The following is an 18507-nucleotide window of genomic DNA, read 5'->3' on the forward strand; positions in this document are numbered from 1 at the left end:
CAGGAGAGGTCAACATTGCCTGTCCAAACATTTGTCTCAGCCAGTTTTCTTTAAATCCCTTTCTCTATTAAAAAAAAAAAAGCTGAGGACTTTTAAGTACACATTTGTACAGAGTTCTTTCAAGCTTCGTAAAGCTTGTTTTTCTAAGAGAGAAATATTCCCCCACTGAGTGGGCATGAGCCGAGCTTTCATAGCAGATTATATATATAAAAATGGAGTTATAAAGATGGTAAGCAGGTTGTAAGGTAAAACTGAAGCTTAGAACACCACTCATGCTACTTTCTAAAGAAATAATTAGCAGAAATTATTGTACAATTACATGGCACACACTGAGTTAACTATATCTTTATGCACCATTATAGACACTGCAAGCTTGAGAAAAACTGATCTTGCCTTAGTGGTGATTTAGTTAATAGCACTTGCCAAGGACCATTGCTTACAACCATTCTCTCAGCAGGAATCTACCAAGTGAAGCTGGCAGGACAGCAATAGATAAAACAGTTTTCCCTAAGAAAGACATTATAAGTGATTTAAAGCTATTGGATTAATTTTCACTTTACATCATCAATGCCAGAGAGACGTGGTTCAGTATTCATAGTATAAACTAAGACCGCAATGTAAAAATTGTCACCCTGTACAGTTTCAGAAGAATTTCACTGTGTGCCATAATACATACCCTATACACTGTATATTGTGTTATTAAAGTGGTTTTTAAGGCAGGTGGTTTTTTACCTTAGTGAATTCTCTGAATTACAGTAAAAACCTTCTGCAAGCAGTGCTGACTTACTCCATACTTATCTGAGCCCAATCTAGTCCCAGTGATATGCATGAGAGCACAGGCTCTCCCTATGTATTGGTGCAGAGACTGAAGTGAAAGCCATTAGCTCCAGCTGCTGTCAATCACAGCCAGTGAGCAGGGGTGGGGGAAGAGCCGTGCTCTATGTGTCAATAGACACACAGTATGCGGCTCAGGGGCGAGCAGCCAGTGGAATGCTATGGGTGCACTTGGTGGGGAGGAGGAGCCAGGATGTCAGGGGGGACCCAAAAAGAGGGAGATCGGACTGCTCTGTGCAAAATCATTACACAGAACAGACAAGTATAACATGTCTGATATTTTTGAAGTTAAAATTTCACAATCACTTTAACTGACTGAGAAAGAACTGTATAAATAAAAGGGTAGTATGTTACAGGATAAATTCTTCTGAAATGAATGCATTATTACACTGATAAACAATGAAGGCAGAGCACAGCTGGACTTCAATTTTATTTCATTGCAAAAAAAAATAATGATGTTGTACAAAGTGAAGGAACATATAATTACAAAACAGGTATTACTAGACATTGCAGATTATAACTCTTATTATAGCAACTGAATAGACAATGTAAAGATAGTTTTATAATGTGCATAAAACAAGGATAATATACCCCTTTGTTGCTGCCATTACTAATCATTTGTGTTTAATTTTGTATACCTAAAAAAAAATAATTGCCAATATAAATATAGCCCCACAGCCTAATTCGAGCCAAATGTTTTCAAATGTTGTATTTTTGACAGTGGAAATACTGTTCCTCATTTCCGGTCCATTGGAATGGGTTGCCTAATACACGACAAAAGGGCAAAAATCATGTATGCAGCATTCTTCTCAGTGCAGTGCACCACAATGCATGCTCGTGCAATCAGAAAAGATGACAACGCATTGTACCAATGTGCATTACCACACCTCAAGGGAATGAACAGGCCCTCATTGATTTTACCTGTTGTCTTAAAATTGGCTTGCCAGATTTGAACAAAATAAATATGGGCATTAGAGGACTTGAATTCCAGGCCTAGGCTATATAAAGGGCCTCAACTTCTGCTCTAGATGGAACTTTCCCTATCCTTGCTACTGATGCCAAGTCCTGTTTTGGCCATTCAATATTCCAATGCCAGAGCCTCTACTGCCAATTACGTTTCTGGCATTTGGATTGTTGAACAGCCTGCGGCAGTGGCTACTGCTTGGAGAGGGCCGAAAATCAATCTAGGCAGAAGTCAAGGTCCAGTGTATAGAGTAGGTATATTTTCAAAAGGCTCCTAATAAAAAAAAGGGATCAGTTTAAATAGCATCACAGGTAATTGTAGAAAACACATGGTGCTTGTAAGCTATGCTTAGCTAGTGTTTAAAAACACGTAAACGAATCCACATATTTAGAAAAATGTTTGTAAATGGTATGGTGTAACATTTAATGTAGAATATCCCTAGGTCTTTTCTAGATTAAATAGAAAGATGCCTGGAACATTTCTCAAGTCAAGGTGAGAACACTGTGCTATCAGAGGCAATCTGATAATTAAAAATCAAACTACTTGTTATTTCTACAGTGAGATGACAAAGATGAATTCATCCAATCTTTTATGAGAAATTATTTTAATGACACAAGAATTATTAAATGCTAAAGAGTTCCTGACCCTGGCAGTTTCTTGATTAATGATGAACGACACTGCTACTAGAAGGGTTAGAGACCATGAAAAGGACACACTGCAATCAACATTTCTTCTTAGGAGAATTAAAAGATATCCTGTATGTATTAAAAAGAAAGGATCTTTCCTGTTGCTATCAACAGTATTGTTGCACACATCCTGTTTTATACCCTGGGGGAGTATAAAGCAAATACCTTTCTATTCTATCCTATGTAATACACAACCCCCTCTCATTTTTGGGCTGGCCATACACTTATACATTGCATGCTGAATGGAAAAAAAATTGAACCAATTCCTCCATCCACACTATATAGCACAAATGGCTGAATCTCCCATAGCAGCTACTGTATATTGGCAGCTGTCTCTGCCAGCTGTCAGAATTCCCAAAGAACAGCTGCATCTAAATGTATGCAACCACTGCTCAGTTGACACTTTTCTCGGTTCCATTTATTTTCTTTTTTCTTACAAAGGTAAGTCAGATGTAAGTCAGATGGGAGATGGCCAACAGGCCCTCCCACTGCTTTGTGTGCGCTCATTAGCATCTTTGGTACTTTTTGGTGTGAAAAAGTGCAGTGCTGTAAACTAGGTTCATTGGAATACATTCATTTTTCTTGCATATGCATTTGCGCTGTGTTTTTGCTAGGTTTAAAAATGCACCTGACTGCATTTGGTGTCCCTTTACTAGTTTGTTTGGGACAAGCCGGGCCAAACAAACTATTTTCTACACTAACAGATGTGCCACCTAGGTGCTCTGTATAAACTGCATGTAGCCTCAGCTACAGTGCATCCAGAAAGTATTCACAGCGCTTAACTTTTGCCACATTTTGTTATGTTATAGCCTTATTCCAAAATGGATTAAATTAATTTTTTCCCTCAACATTCTACAAACAATATACCATAATGACAACGTTAAAGAAGTTCGTTTTGAAATATCTGCAATTTATTAAAAATAAAAAATGAAAAGAAAACCACATGTAAATACGTATTCACGGCCTTTGCTCAATACTTTGTTGAAACACCTTTAGTAGCAATTACAGCCTCAAGTCGTTTTGAGTATGATGCTACAAGCATGGCACACCTATTTTTGGGCAATTTCTCCCATTCTTTTTTGCAGTACCTCTCAAGCTCCACCAGGTTGGATGGGGAGCATCTGTGCACAGCCATTTTCAGATCTTTCCAGAGATGTTATCGGATTCAAGTCTGGGTTCTGGCTGGGCCACTTCAAGACATTCACAGAGTTGGCCCGAAGCCACGCCTTTGTTATGTGGGCTGTGTGCTTAGGGTCATTGTCCTGTTGAAAGATGAACCGTCGCCCCAGTCTAAGGTCCAGAGCACTCTGGAACAGGTTTTCATCAAGGATGTATCTGTACATTGCTGCATTAATCTTTGCTTCAATCCTGACTAGTTTCCCAGTTTCTGCCACTGAAAAACATCCCCACAGAATGATGCTGCCGCCGCCATAACCATACTTCACTGTAGAGATTGTATTGGCCAGGTGGTGAGCAGTGCCTGGTTTTCTCCAGACATAACGCTTGGCATTCAGGCCAAAGAGTTCAATCTTTGTTTCATCAGACCAGAGAGTTTCTTTCTCATAGTCTAAGAGTCCCACAGGTGCCTTTTGGCAAACTCTAAGCTTGCTGCCATTTGCCTTTTACTGAGGAGTGGCTTTCGCCTGGCCACAGATGGTTGTTCTTCTGGAAGGTTCTCCTCTCTCTGCAGAGAAACGCTGGAGCTCTTTCAGAGTGACCATCAGGTGCTTGGTTACCTACCTGTCTAAGGCCCTTCTCCCTTGAGCGCTCATTTTGTCTGGGCGGCCTGCTCTAGGAAGATTTCTGGTGGTTCCAAACTTCTTCCATTTACAGATGATGGAGGCCAGGCCACTGTGCTCATTGAGACATTCACTACCCCCCCAGTTTTCTTGGAAACGTGACAGACTGTGGGATCATTCAAAATGTGCAGCCCTGCTCGTGCATACGCAGTGGGCACATGGCTATAAAACCACCAGCAGTCACAACCAGGGTCCCACAGTTAAGATGCTGGCACCAGAGACAGAAGACAGCCGGTGAACCCAGCTGTGGTGAGTACACTGCTGGATCGAGGGACAGGTAAGTGGCTGTTTTTTTTAAAAAGTCAGCAGCTACAATTTTATTTTTTCACAGGAGACTGGAACTCTGCTTTAAGTAACTGAAAATAAGTCGAAAAAGTGCCTTTAAGTATACTGTACAGTCAGTACGATGTGATTGGAATTTAGTTTAACTTACAGTGACCCTTATTCAACATTGATGAAATACAAGTGTCTGATCAATATTTGAAGCAAAGATAGGTCTCTAAAGAGAGCAGTGAATGAAATCCTCTGCGACACTGCAAATGCTGATCTGAATTGCATATGACAGGATAAACAGCACATAGACCAAAGGACTGTGGGACAATGATCAAAGTGGCAAGTTTCACAGTGACAGTTATTGCCACCCCACCGCTTCTGTGTCAGAAAGAAGGCTCAGCAATAGCGTAATTAGGTGCACAGTAAAAGATGAAAACTAACAGCTCAGCAGAGGAAGAGTAGCATAAAGTGTTAGAGCAATTGTAGAGCGAGGTTATTAAAAAAAACACAACTGAAAGACGCTAACAGATGTGAAAAACACCACCTGGGAGAAGGAAAGAGACATATCATTGAACAAATGCACTAATGATCCAGTAACCTCCATTAACCTGGATGGATGATAATGGATAGTTAACTGCACATTAAGCCACTTCTCACTAGAATAGATAGAGGTCTTTAAGCGGAAAGCGCTTGTCTAAATTCATCAAGGTGGGATTTTGCAGTAAGCAAGAAAAGAAAAACTATATTATACTCAGATTTAGAAATATACATTGATACAATAAAACAACTTAAACAAAATATAAAACTTTAAATCACTAGTGTTCTTCACACAATAAAGGGCATTCTAGTGGCAGCATTGGCTACTGAAAATAGTGACGTAAAAAATAAATCAATAAAAAATAAAGTAAATAAAATAATCTGCCTCAAAGCGGTTTGTGTGTGTATGTGTATATATATATATATATATATATATATATATATATTTACATACATACACACACAGATACTTTACTTTCTGGATTTAAAATGTGAGAAAGGCTAAAAAAAATTACAAAGTTTTATAGTCATTTTTTTGCTATGGGAAAGTTTAATATCAAAAGTTTTGATTTATTTGCCTTGGGAAATTTCTCCACACATTCGTCATACTTTGCTGAATATTCAAATAATCCCATAAAAACAGAATTTCTAAATTTGCTTATTCAATGACTTTTCACTATTTTCTACCCTAATGCATTTTCTCAGTTGTCCCTTTTTCTACCATTCAGTCTAAATATTACCATTTACTGTCCATCCATGTAAAACTTCTTGAAAATCAGGTGTGATGTAGAGAAATAAGCATATAAGCCAAAGTGAAAAGCAAATACTTATGTGACTACACATAGGAATTGATTGCTGACATATATTATTAGACTTGTCATACTGTTCCAAGCTTGTGGTTTTCAAATCTGATCATGGGGATATGTCTGAAACTAAAACTGCCCATGAAAATGTAATTTAACCTCCCTGGTAGTCTGATTATTTCAGATTTTTGGTGCTGAAAGCGGTACCATTATTTTGCATGGAAATTTGGCGTTTTATATTGTAGGCCTGTAATTCTTAGTAATAACTCACTGAAATCTGTCCGAACAAGAGTCTAGTAAACATCTCGGGTATGATAATATTTGAAACACGAAATCATAAATTATAATTTAATAAATAATCATAAAAAATAATAATATAATAATAATAATAAATTTAATTAAATAATATAATCAAACCAAAAACACTGAATTTTGAAATATAGCGCCAAGTTCACACATCACTGAGCAAAGTCGCAAAATTGTTTTCAGTGTCTGATGACGAATTTCCCCACAAATCATTATCACTCAATTCTGCAAGTGGTTCTAATTTACTATCGCTGTTCTCTAGCTGGTCTAAAACTGCTTTTGACCTAAAGGGACGCTTTTTGGACGCCATGGATATTTCTCAGTTCCCAGGCAGAAAGAAGAGTAAAAATGCAGGCAGGGCACAGGACAAAGCACTAGGGACAAAAAGTATGTGAAACAGTTTGATACAGTAATGTTTTACTATGTGATTTTAGTGTATTTAGGGAATGTCACTTTTTGCCATTTTCAAATTTGCCGCCGTTCCGTCCCCCATATGTCCCGACGCTCGCAGGGGACGAAACCCAAAAGACAGATGCCGGCATCTGCCGGATGACATTACAGGGGATGCTGCATGAGGGACATCGCGGGAGCGCAGGACAAGGTAAGTGATACTGGGATCCTAGAGCAGCACAGCATGGTAAGCCCGAGTGTAGCTCGGGATTACCGCTTGTGGTGCTGAAACTTTACCCCGAGCTACACCTCAATTTTTTAAATCACTCTTGTGATCCATTTCCAAGGGCTTTTTTCTACGTTTTTTTTCATTTTTACATGATGCCCATGAAAATGTTCCAGTGATTAACCTCCCTGGCAGTATTCCCGAGTGTAGCTCGGGGTTACCGCTTGTGGTGCTGAAACTTTACCCCGAGCTACACTCGGGAATACTGCCAGGGAGGTTAATCACTGGAACATTTTCATGGGCATCATGTAAAAATGAAAAAACGTAGAAAAAAGCCCTTGGAAATGGATCACAAGAGTGATTTAAAAAATTGAGGTGACTAGCACAATAAACATCCAAATGGTACAGATAGTGGTAGATGTTTGACCACAATAAAGATGGGAAAACACTAGAAGTTTCTTTTTTGTTTAACCCAGCGGCTGAATGAAAAAATATGATTGCCATACTAACACATGCAATGTTAGTGTGGCGATCACCCCCACTGTGTCTTTCTGTTCTGACAGGGGAGCTGCCCCCGCAGCAGAACAAACTGATCAGCGCTCACAGCCATTGGCTGCCAGTGCCGATTTGATGCTGGTTGGATGCTGGTTTTACAGCATACCTGTTCAACAGAAGCTGGTCGCAAGACCAGCTTCTGTAGAAGAGACTGCTGTACATAAGGGCCAAAAGACAGCTGGTTCCTGCTGAACTGACCATTATCAGATGTTTTTTCAGCCCATATGTACCCAGCTTAAGAATGTCAACCAAAAACTGCCTAACAATCATCACCCCATCCACTATAAATACATAAACATTCATATTTGCCTATTTACATAATCACCAGACAGAAGTTTTTTTTTTTTTAGTTCCAACTAAAAGACAAATATTTCAGTGCACAGAATATCTATTGCTCTGCTTAAATTCTCCACAAGGGGAATTATTATGTCATAGGAATGCAAAAGCTTGATTATTGCTCACGTCTAGTGAAATCTGTCACTTCTGCAACAAAGCCCCAATATAAAAGAATATGTAAAATATCTTTCCAAAGGTTGTGCTCTAGATATGTAGTGGTTGGGAAAGGGAGAAGTAACAGTGGTGGGGAGGATAAACCACATTGGCCAGCAGGGGGCACCCAATCTGACACCAAGAAGTGGGCCAGTTTCAGTAGAAGTATCAGAAGCAGAACTTTGGGGGACAAATGGGGTCTCTAGGTACTTTTTGACCAGGCTATACAGTAAGCATGAATCTGGATGAGACGCTTGTAGCAACCAAAGAGTTAACATACAGTATGTGTCAATAATTCAACCTATTCAGGGGAGATAATAATATACAAGCAAAAAGCATCTAATGAAGCCTCTAGTTATGATGCCCTAATCACAGCTCAGATAAAAAATACATTTTTATGTAGAAATACATGACTCCGTTATAATTATATGGTTAAAAAAACTCCAAGTGAAGCATTCCATACATGCAATTGTGTTAGCATTTTTGAGTACGGATTTACTTATTTATACTTCTGAAAATAAGGCAGCAGTCTCAGTGTTACACTACAATTCTTGTTTATCAGAGGAAACAAAAGTAAAGGCTACAGGCACCCACAGTGTTACCCCAAAATTTACATAATCTAGTTAAGATCTCAACTTTCTATGCTGGCCTATTTGCTTAACAATGTTAACACTGTAAAGAAAAAAGAAGAAAATGACATTTATAGAATTCTCTCCAACTAAAGAGAACATCACACAATCTGCAGATTATCCAGACACAGAGCAATTGTTCAACCTTAACCTGTTCTTCAGTCTGTGATTGTGCAGTAATGAAAATATTCACAGCAGCATCAGCAAGTTTATTCAAGTCAGTCCAAGGAAAGTGTAAGTGACCCAACATATTCAAAAGTGACCAAAAGCTACCACAATAAAGATTCTTGCAAAAAATACTTTGTTTACTCTAAACCTCTGCCTCGCCAATGGCTGATACAGTCAAGGATAATTTCTATATTACACAGTTATGGTGGGATCAAATGAGGCAGGAGTAATTTGGAGCTGTTATAGTAAGCCTGATATGAATAAAAACATGAAGGCTTCCACTGTAGACCATCCTTTAGGAAACTACCAGTGTGCAATCCTCACCCTTTTCTGCAATCTAAAAAAGGTGACAGTGACTGGAAATATAAAATCTAGAGGGGTGAGCCTAATAGCTAGTCAACTTGCATTTCCTGGAATAGATCCCATATATTTACATTTACAAATGTGCTGCAGAAAACTAATTTTTATTCTCCCAGGTTTATTTTTAGAACATGATCTATGATTAAAAAAAAGGGGGGGGGGTGTTTTGGTGAACTTCTCTTCTAAATAAAATATGTTTAAATTTTTTTTTTTTTTAAAAGAACTTATACAAAACATTTTTTTTTCGCTCTACCACTCACACACAATATGTTTCATTTCAGAACAATATTGCCAGCTTTCTACCAATTCTTCAGCAGTTGCCCTCATGGTCCTGCAGAGCACACTTTTCAGAGATAAATTGATCATTTCCCCCCATGGCTCCTTCTCACAATAAAAGATGTGTGCCTGAAAACAGGCATGTGGCAGGTGAAAGCACTTTATATGGCTAGACACAAAGTCAAAACACAAAAAGACCTGAGCAACCGCTAAGCAGCATATTCTACACATCTTTTGACAAGGAGGAAACACGCTCTTACCTTTAGTTGCAATTCTCACACACTGTATTTTAGTTTCCTAATGGAAAGGGGAAAAAAAGGCAGAGATGTAACATTTTTCTAGTTATTCTATAAATAGCTAACCCTATTAACAAGAAATGGTCTGTCTTTAGAACAATAAATACATTTAGATTGTTGATTATGCTACCCAAACATATGTAAATAAAGTATACTACATATCTGTATTAAAACAGCTCCCCTTCTATTAACCACTTAACTACCGGGCACTTCTACCCCCTTCCTGCGCAGGCCAATTTTCAGCTTTCAGTGCTGTTGCACTTTGAATGACAATTGCGCAATAATGCAACACTGTACCCATATGAAAGTTTTATCATTTTTTTTCATAGAAATAGAGCTTTCTAATGGTGGTATTTACTTGCCGCTGGGTGTTTTATTTTTTGTGCTATAAACAAAAAAAGGAGCAAAAAAATTTGAAAAAAAAAAAGTTTGTTTCTATTATAAAATTTGGCAAACAGGTAAATTTCTCCTTCACTGATGTGCATTGATGAGGCTTCACTGATAGGCAGCACTGATGAGGTGGCACGGATAGGCAGTACGGATGGGCACTGATAGGCAATAATGATGGGCACTGACTGGTGGCCCTGCTAGGCACTGATGGGCACAGGTGGGTGGCACTGTTGGGCCCTTGTGGGCGGTACTGCTGGGCACAGGTGGGCAGCACTGATGATTGGTGCCGATCCATCCTGTGACAGCGCGAGGAAAGTGCAGCCGATAACCGGCAACTGCATTTACCCAGTGATCTGCTGTGCCATTGGACACAGCTGGTCACGTGGTAAAAGGCCGATGAAATTGGCCTTTTACAAGAGGACGTGATCAGCTGTGTCCATAGGAGATCGGCGGGTGTGCGCCCTGGTGGTGTGCAGGAGGGCGAGTTCTGGAAGGACATCATATGACACCCTCCCAGAACTGGACAACAGCGCTGTAGCCATCATTTGGCTATAGCATTGTTGGCAAGCAGTTAAAGTAGAAGTTTTTAAGGCTTTAGGACCCATTCACACCAGAACGTGGTATGGGAAACTCATGTTCTGTGCGCATTTCCCAAACTGTGTTCAAAGCACTGCACTTGCGATCAGCGGCGGGTGTCAGTGCAAAACTAATAACACCCCAAATACAGTGTTTGCTTGCACTTCATTGCATGGTATACAGTAGAAGTACCAAGAGATCCAGCCACAATGCATTTTTTAAGTAGCATGCCCTACTTTTGGTACAGTGCAGTGTGATTTCAGCCTATTCCAATGACTTGCAGTGGGAAGACAAGTCAATAAGGAGGTAAGATTGTGGATTATGAGTTGGAACCCCCTTTCCTCCTTCACTGCCTGAATGTATTCCTCAAGGATTTTTCAAATAGGCATTTGGGGAATAACAGAGAATCCTGATTTAGTCATACAGCTCATATGTTGCAGACTGTAAGGGAGCCCGATTCAGTGGGATGGAGCAGTGCCCATGTAAGACCTTGCTCGAAAACAAGACAAAAGCTATCAACCTGAGACAAACTTGACATTTCTTTAGGGCCTGCAGTGGGATTCTCGCTATTTGTCCTGTATCCTCCCAAGTGCTCCAACAAAGGCGGCTCTAGGCTTTGTAAGGCCTTAGGCAAAATTCAGACATTAGGCCCCACTTATGCCCATCCATCCGTAAGCTATGCAGCAGGCCTTCCCAGATCCTTGGTAGGCCTTCTCAGGTTGAGATCCTTGTGCGGAGGATGGGAGGGGTGACATGCGCAGATAAAACGTTACTCCTCATTGGCTGGCGGAGCTCCACACGTCTTAGGTTACATGAGAGACAAGTGTGACAGGGCTCTCAATGCTGCCTGTGCGTTAAGGTCTCCTTTCCCACAAAACTAAGATAATGCATTAGGCCAGAGGCATAACTAGATCCATCAGGGCTCGGATGCAAAAAAAACCTGAAGGGCCATTACCTCCTAGCCCAGGGACTTTTACTACCTTTGAGGGGCCCTTTATTATGGTCTTACTGTAGGCCCTCTTCCTGCCGTTACATTAGAATCCCCTCTTTCATCAGAGTTCTCAGCATTTCCTGAGCTCCCTTTACATTAGAGTTCTCCTCTACAGTACATCAGAGTCTGCAGGGTTTGCATTACATGGACCCTGATGGTAAATGGGGAACGGTGCGGACCCTGACGGTAAATGGGGAACGGTGCGGACCCTGACGGTAAATGGGGAACAGTGCGGACCCTGATGGTAAATGGGGAACTCTGCGGACCCTGATGGTAAATGGGGAACTCTGCGGACCCTGATGGTAAATGGGGAACTCTGCAGACCCTGATGGTAAATGGGGAACTCTGATGTAAGAGGTCCTCTGGTTACTAGAGCTCCCCTTTACATCAGGGTTTGCAGAGTTCCTCCTTATCTCAGAGTCCACAAAGTTTCTCCTAGCACTGTAAGGGTGAACTCTGCTGACTCTGATGGAATGGGGAATGCTGGGAACTCAGGTGTAAGGGGGGGGGGGGACTCTTAAATCAGAGTTCCCCTTTACACCAGAGTCTGCAGAGTGAATACACTCAGGTAAGGAGTTCACTGATGTAAGAGGAGAGTGAGGACACTGATATAAGGGGGACCCTTACATCAGTGTCCCCCCTTACTTTAGGGTCTCCATTCATCCCTTACATCAGTACCCCACAAACAGAGAGAGTGACTGACTGCCCCACAGAGCGGTCACACATTAACCTGTAAGTGACTGCAAGCTTTGGTCCTCCTCTTCACCACGCCCTTTCCTTTCAGTTGCTTTCAAAAGGAAAGTTGTCTTGTCCTGAGCTTCCTCTCCCCCCTGTACCCCCCTCCTTGAACACGTTACCAGCAGCAGCCTACTCCCTGCTCAAGCCGCGCTCAGCCACGACTGAGCCAAGCTCAACCATTTAGTAACTGGCCACCTCCGGAACACTGCTTGGAGCAGGTAGGCAAACTAGTCAGCCATGAGGCCCAGTTATTGTGAGGCCTTAGGCGACCACCTAATTTGCCTAAATAATAAGCCACCTCTGCACACCAAGTGATAAGGTGAGCACCTAACAAAATATCCAGTTCCCAAAGCAAATATTGTAAGCCTGATCTACTGTCACAGGGTCTGGGGACAGTTCTCAAGGTATGCATCAAGGCTAATCAATCTGGAAATTGCTAGAGACCATAAGGCAATCGGTGCAAGTCAAAGGTGGTAAAGAAATCACAGGCTTGGCAAGGTTATATGGATATGGTGAAGGACAGTCCCTGCAAAGCTTTTGCTAGTTTCTAATCACTTAAAGATAGTAGCATATAACCCATTGTCTAAGAAGCAATTCCTGTGTCCTGTACAGTATGATTGACATATTGATAGCTTTTATCAGTCCATGTTACATCCTTATCCGGCCTGTCAAATACTTGCAGGAGCAGCTCAGTTCCTATTGAAGTAGTCACTACTCCAGAACTGTGCAAAAAAAAAAAAGCACTAAGGAAACTGTGGCTTGGAATCAGTAAAAACCTCACATGGAATCCCTGAGAGGTGTGTCTTTATTTAATGCATAACTTCAGAAAATGTGTCCAAAAAACATCCAGAGCAATGGTACAACCCAGGTTGACAAGATGGAATGCCCGCTCACCTGAGTCCCCAGGCTGGGAAGAGATGGGTGTCCTCGATGTGTTCCTGCACCGGCCGGGGATCGCGGCGCTCCAAAAGTGACGTCATGCAACCAGGAGGAAGCGGAAGTAGGGCACTCAGTATGGGTTGCAAGCTTGGCTAGTAACCACGACAACGCGTTTCGAATGCATGTGCTTTGTCAAGTCAAGACAAAGCGCATGCACTGCATGCACAATGCGTTGTTGTGGTTACCAGCCAAGCTTGCGACTCATACCCAGTGGTGCCCTACTTCTGTTTCCTCCCCGGTTGCAGTGACGCCGCAACCGACCGGCATGTATGCAAGTGAATAAGAGTTAATAGGTGTGGTCTTAGGAAAGTTTCTGTAGTTCAGGAGACAGGGTTGATGATGTTGGTTAGGATTTCAGTGCACTGTGTTTTCAGCCCAAGTGGAAGCTAGGCACTCACTGGATTTTGGGCAGTGACGCAATACTAGGTAAGCCACAGTAACCAGACTATTTTATTTCCTTAAAATCTTATATATGATTAATCGTCACAGGAAGAATTCTACTGCTCTTGTTAATTAAAGTTCACAACTACCCATAAGAAAAGCACCACAGTGCCTTTACATTTTTATAGTGCTGCTCTCTATGTCTATTTGATTCTTTAGCACTTAATTTAGAGAAAAGGAATTTAGTGAAAAGTATCAGCTTTGGCCTATGCTTTAAGCAGACAGTAGAACGGGAACCGTTATATGAATACTTTATAAAGCAGCAGTTGCTATACTACTAAGATTAAATAAAACATCTTTCAAATTTATTGTACGGTTTTATATTCCACAGTATGAAGTATGTGAATTTATTATTTAATTTGGTATGCTATTAATTGGACAAATTTGCAAAGCAAATCAGTGTCAGGAAGGTCAGACTGAATCCCATTTAATTAATACATTTCCACATATGAAGGAGTTTGGTATCTTAACTTGGGTCCATAATAAGGAAGCTATGCCATCTCATTGTACCATTTTACACACTTGTGTTATTGCTGCATATACTGCTGCACAAAAGCATCACCAACAGATTGCTACTAATGAATAAATGAAAAGCATTGGTTTAGGCTGTAAACTGGAAATGCACAGCCTCAATCCAAAGAAATAATGTCTTCTAGCATAACTACTTGACATACAGCAAGCATAATCATTCCCATCAGCAACTTGACCTCTATTACCACAGGGGCAGTACAATAGTGTTGCAAGGTAATAATTTCACAGATATCATACTATCAAAGCAGCAAACATCAACAGTAGAAAAAAAAAAGAAGGAAAAAACACAAAAAAACCCTTCAATTTCCTTTTAATTATACCTGTTCAGGTACAGATCCCCATCTATCAATCTTGCTGCATATCCTAGCAATTTCACCTAATCCCCAGACACCTGGCATGGCAACTCTATAACAAGGATGCTGCGATCTTGAGTAGAATCCTACTTATTTAGAAGAAGATTCTCTAATTGGATTTTAAAGCACCTTGTGTTATTGTTCTTCATGCTGTGCTTTCCTCTTATTCTGTTTAAATAAGGAAATCATTCACAGGTACCAGCCTTTGCCTCAAACAGACTTTCAGTACTTTTAGACTTCTGATCTTGTCTGCCTTCTTCTAGCATGAAAATAAAAAAAGCAACAATACCAGTAAACAGATGAACACTATTTTTAAACGTAGAAAACACTATTGTATGCACCAAAGAATTAATTGTTCCTTGGGTACCCGGAGATTTTTTTCACCCAAAAAAATAGAGAGGCCACGAGGGACCTTTTGTTTTCTCACTGGCATTTGCCACAATATGCTCCCAGCCAACATAGGAAAATCTATTTGCCTTAAATATTGCCAATGCTTGGAAGCACTTATAATTGTACTGCTGGCAAAAGAGCCCAGCAGTGAAGCGGTCACATCACTTGTTATAATCAAGTAGTATATGACCAACCAAAAGCTTTTCAACCAAACCAATCTATAATCACGCACAATCGTTATTTTAAAAGAGTGCTGGTGCCAGGTGTTCACATCACCCCTGCACTTTAGGAGGTTAGATTCCTGTGCAGATTGGGCCTCGAAAGCAAATTCAACCAATTTTGCCCATTGTTCTTGCCCAGATACAGAAAGTTGATGCATACAGTCACCCATTAACATGAATGGCTGTATGCGGGTATACGCTAGTACTTATAAAACATCCTACACTTTTCCGTATGTGTTTTTACATCTGTACCTATGGATGAATGGACAGGGATATATGCTCAGTTTTTACGTTGTATGGCCAAGGCGGCCATGTGCATGAGCCCTTGTGTTCCTTTTCAAATATATCACTGTTATCTGTATTTAAAGAAATATCTAAAGTCTGCCTGTTAAAATATATCGAAAAAGTGATGTGGTGTACTTCATTTTGCATATGACTTTATATGTGTATATAATTTAACGTGCAGGAGAACAACAAATGACACAGCTAATAAAGGCTGTAATATGTTTCACATCAGATTTAGCACTTAATTATTCCACAAGAGAGTGCACATTCTTCTATACAGTATATAGTTTCAAGTTAAGTGGAGGAAATGGCCCATAACTAGTACCCTTGAAAAGCCCATCTATTTCTGCACCCTATTTCAAAACTATTTAAATCTTGGTAGAAATATTTTGAAAGTTCCTGCAATTTTCACATGGATATTTGAAAGGTTATGTACAAGTCGTTTGAAGATGATGAATTTTGCACCTTAACCCTGAGTGGTATCTCTTCATGATCAATAAACTAAAGCAAAAATATAAAAAAAAAAACAAAGCACAGGATATGTCTCACCTTCTCAACACTGCTCACAGCCTGAAAGTATATGTTATAGCCTTTACGAGGAAATAGAGGTGCGTTCCAGTAGTCTTGGTAAGTCTTATTGTCACCAACAGTAAAAGGTGCAGCTTCAGGAAGGTTGGAAGGCGGAAGTTCTGCAGCAAAGTAGTAAAGGGGGCCACCATTTCCAGCACTGTTGTAGGCCACTGGAATCTGATAACACTCCATTCCTCCAGTCTCCCTCTTTGTCCGATGAGGGTTCAGCTCTTCCACAACAACTTGATAAGCACTATGGAAAAATAAAGAATTAATGGTCACTGTAATTTTTACATCAAAAAAGGAGGAATGCGCATACCAGCAAGCCATTAAAATAAAATCCCTTTAACTACACAAGAATCCACATTTATACGCATTGCAAAGATGTTGTATCAAATCGTAGTTATGGTGTGGCGATTCTGATGTTTGTTACTTATTCTAATTCTAGGGCCAGTTTAAGTCAACTAGTAACAAAAAAAGGTAAAAAACTGGGATGTCCTAAACCATATATAATGATGATGTGATAAATAATGGAGTTCCTGCAAGAGGATAACCCCAAAACAAATTAAGCACAAATGCAACCGACTCACTGAGAGTAGTGTCCTCGGAACCGATCAGAACGTGTAGGAAAAAAAGGGGAGAGAACCAAGGGAAAGATATTCCACTGGTCAAGAGGTTCCAATGAGGACAGTCTGTGGCTTCCTAGAAGCCGCGGACTGTCCTCATTGGAACTTCTTGACCAGTGGGATATCTTTCCCTTGGTTCTCTCCTCCTTTTTCCTACCAGTTTAAGTCAAGCAAACTAATATGTTTCAGTTGTAAGAGGTTGAAAATCCCTCCCACACAGGCATAACACCCTACGGACATATGCCAATCAGACATAACATTATGACCACTGACCGGTAAAGCAAATAACACAATGATGATCTCGTTACAATGGTATGTTAAAGTGGATGGGGTATATTAGGTAGCAAATGTACATGTTGTTCCTGAAGTTGATGTGTTGAAACCAAAAAAAATGGGCACGTGTAGGCATTTGCATTAGATGTTAAATACACTGCACGTATGATTAAGCCTCATAAAAATCAAGCAGCTCAACACCACACTATGATCCTAAATTAGATCAAATCACAGAATATGAAAAGGAAAAGTGTATCATGCTCCTTCTCTCCAGAACGGAGTTTCTATTACCCATGATCACTTGTTTTTCTACAAATTGGCTCCTATACCATACTGCATTGCAAGGAGAGTAGTAGATGATGCAGATGATGCCAATAACACCCGCAAGGAACTAGCCATATTTCTCACAACAGGAATAGTTGTTTCTGCATTTGGATTGACAATTGTATTTGCTTAAGCAACAGTGCGTTATCACACTATGTGTGGATCCTTTTGATGCTCTTTACAGTGACTTGGAGACAACTGGCGAGTGGTATTAAAAGTTGGTGAACTGATGGAGAAGCAGGATGAGGTTTGGAATTGGAGACTCAGAGTAAAGCCCATTAAGACCCTCTTATTAATTTATGGGGTCGCAATATTTGGTGAATGTGCTTGCACTAGGGGAGTGTGAAGTGGCACTGTGGAAAGCATTGTCATTGAAGCTGCTTCACTTGGCATTGGAGTGTATGAAGCAAGAGTGGTAATTTGCACCGTTACACAGGACTATTTAGTGTGTGTGTGTATATATATATATACACACACACACACACACACACACACACACACACACACACACACACACACTATTTCTATGGTGGACTTAAACACAGGAGCTAAACTCAAATTGGTGTTTATTAAAAGTCAGCAGGTACTAAAAATGGAGCTGCTGACTTTTAATAAACAGGTACTTACCTGTCCCATGATCCAGCGATGTGCTCACCTGAGCCGTTCTTTACATCACTGTCCTGTCCCCGGCATCTCAACTTTGGGCACCCGGCTCTGACAGCTTATGGCATCACAGCCGGGTGCCCACTGCGCATGTAGTGTGAGCTGTGCTGCACTTTGTGAATGGTCCCGCAGTCTTCTGGGATCTAAGACATGTCCCAGAAGACTGTAGGGAGGGAGGGAGGAGAACTTCCGCTCTGAACGCCTTGACGGTCGGAGCCATGTGGGAGTGGGTACCTGTCAAAACCAGGTACCTGCTCCCTCTCACCCGAAAAAAGTGCCATTAGGTAAAGGGGAGCGGGGAAGGAGGCCTTAAAGCAGAACTTTCCTTTTTGGGTGGAGCTCCGCTTTAAGATGGAGAAGACAGATATTACTTGAAAACACAATTTTAAACGGTTTATTTTGCACAAATATTTACAACCCCAGTTCCAAATACGTTGAGATGCCGTGTAAAATCAACAAAAAAATGCAAGCTTTTTGTTGCCCTGTGCCAACTTTTGTGAGATGTTTAGCTGCCATCAATTTCACAATTACTTTTTTTTTTCTTAAAATGGCACATTTTCTCGGTTTAAATATTTGATGTATTTTCCATTGAATAAAACATAGGT

General features: G+C 40.6%; 1 protein-coding gene across 1 annotated transcript in view; it reads right to left on the bottom strand.

The window, feature by feature from the left end:
* PTPRK (protein tyrosine phosphatase receptor type K) overlaps positions 1-18507 on the bottom strand; it is a 528548-nt gene that overhangs the window by 138886 nt on the left and 371155 nt on the right. The window contains exons 13-14 of the mRNA XM_089686377.1: positions 15996-16269; positions 9556-9592 (exon numbers count right to left, since the gene is read on the bottom strand). Coding sequence (XP_089542503.1) covers positions 9556-9592; positions 15996-16269 — 311 coding nt within the window. The remainder of the gene's footprint in view (positions 1-9555; positions 9593-15995; positions 16270-18507) is intronic.

Source organism: Staurois parvus, unplaced genomic scaffold, assembly GCF_062004578.1.
Source record: "Staurois parvus isolate SC_StPar_1 unplaced genomic scaffold, SC_StPar_1.0 ptg000397l, whole genome shotgun sequence".
NCBI lineage: Eukaryota > Metazoa > Chordata > Amphibia > Anura > Ranidae > Staurois > Staurois parvus.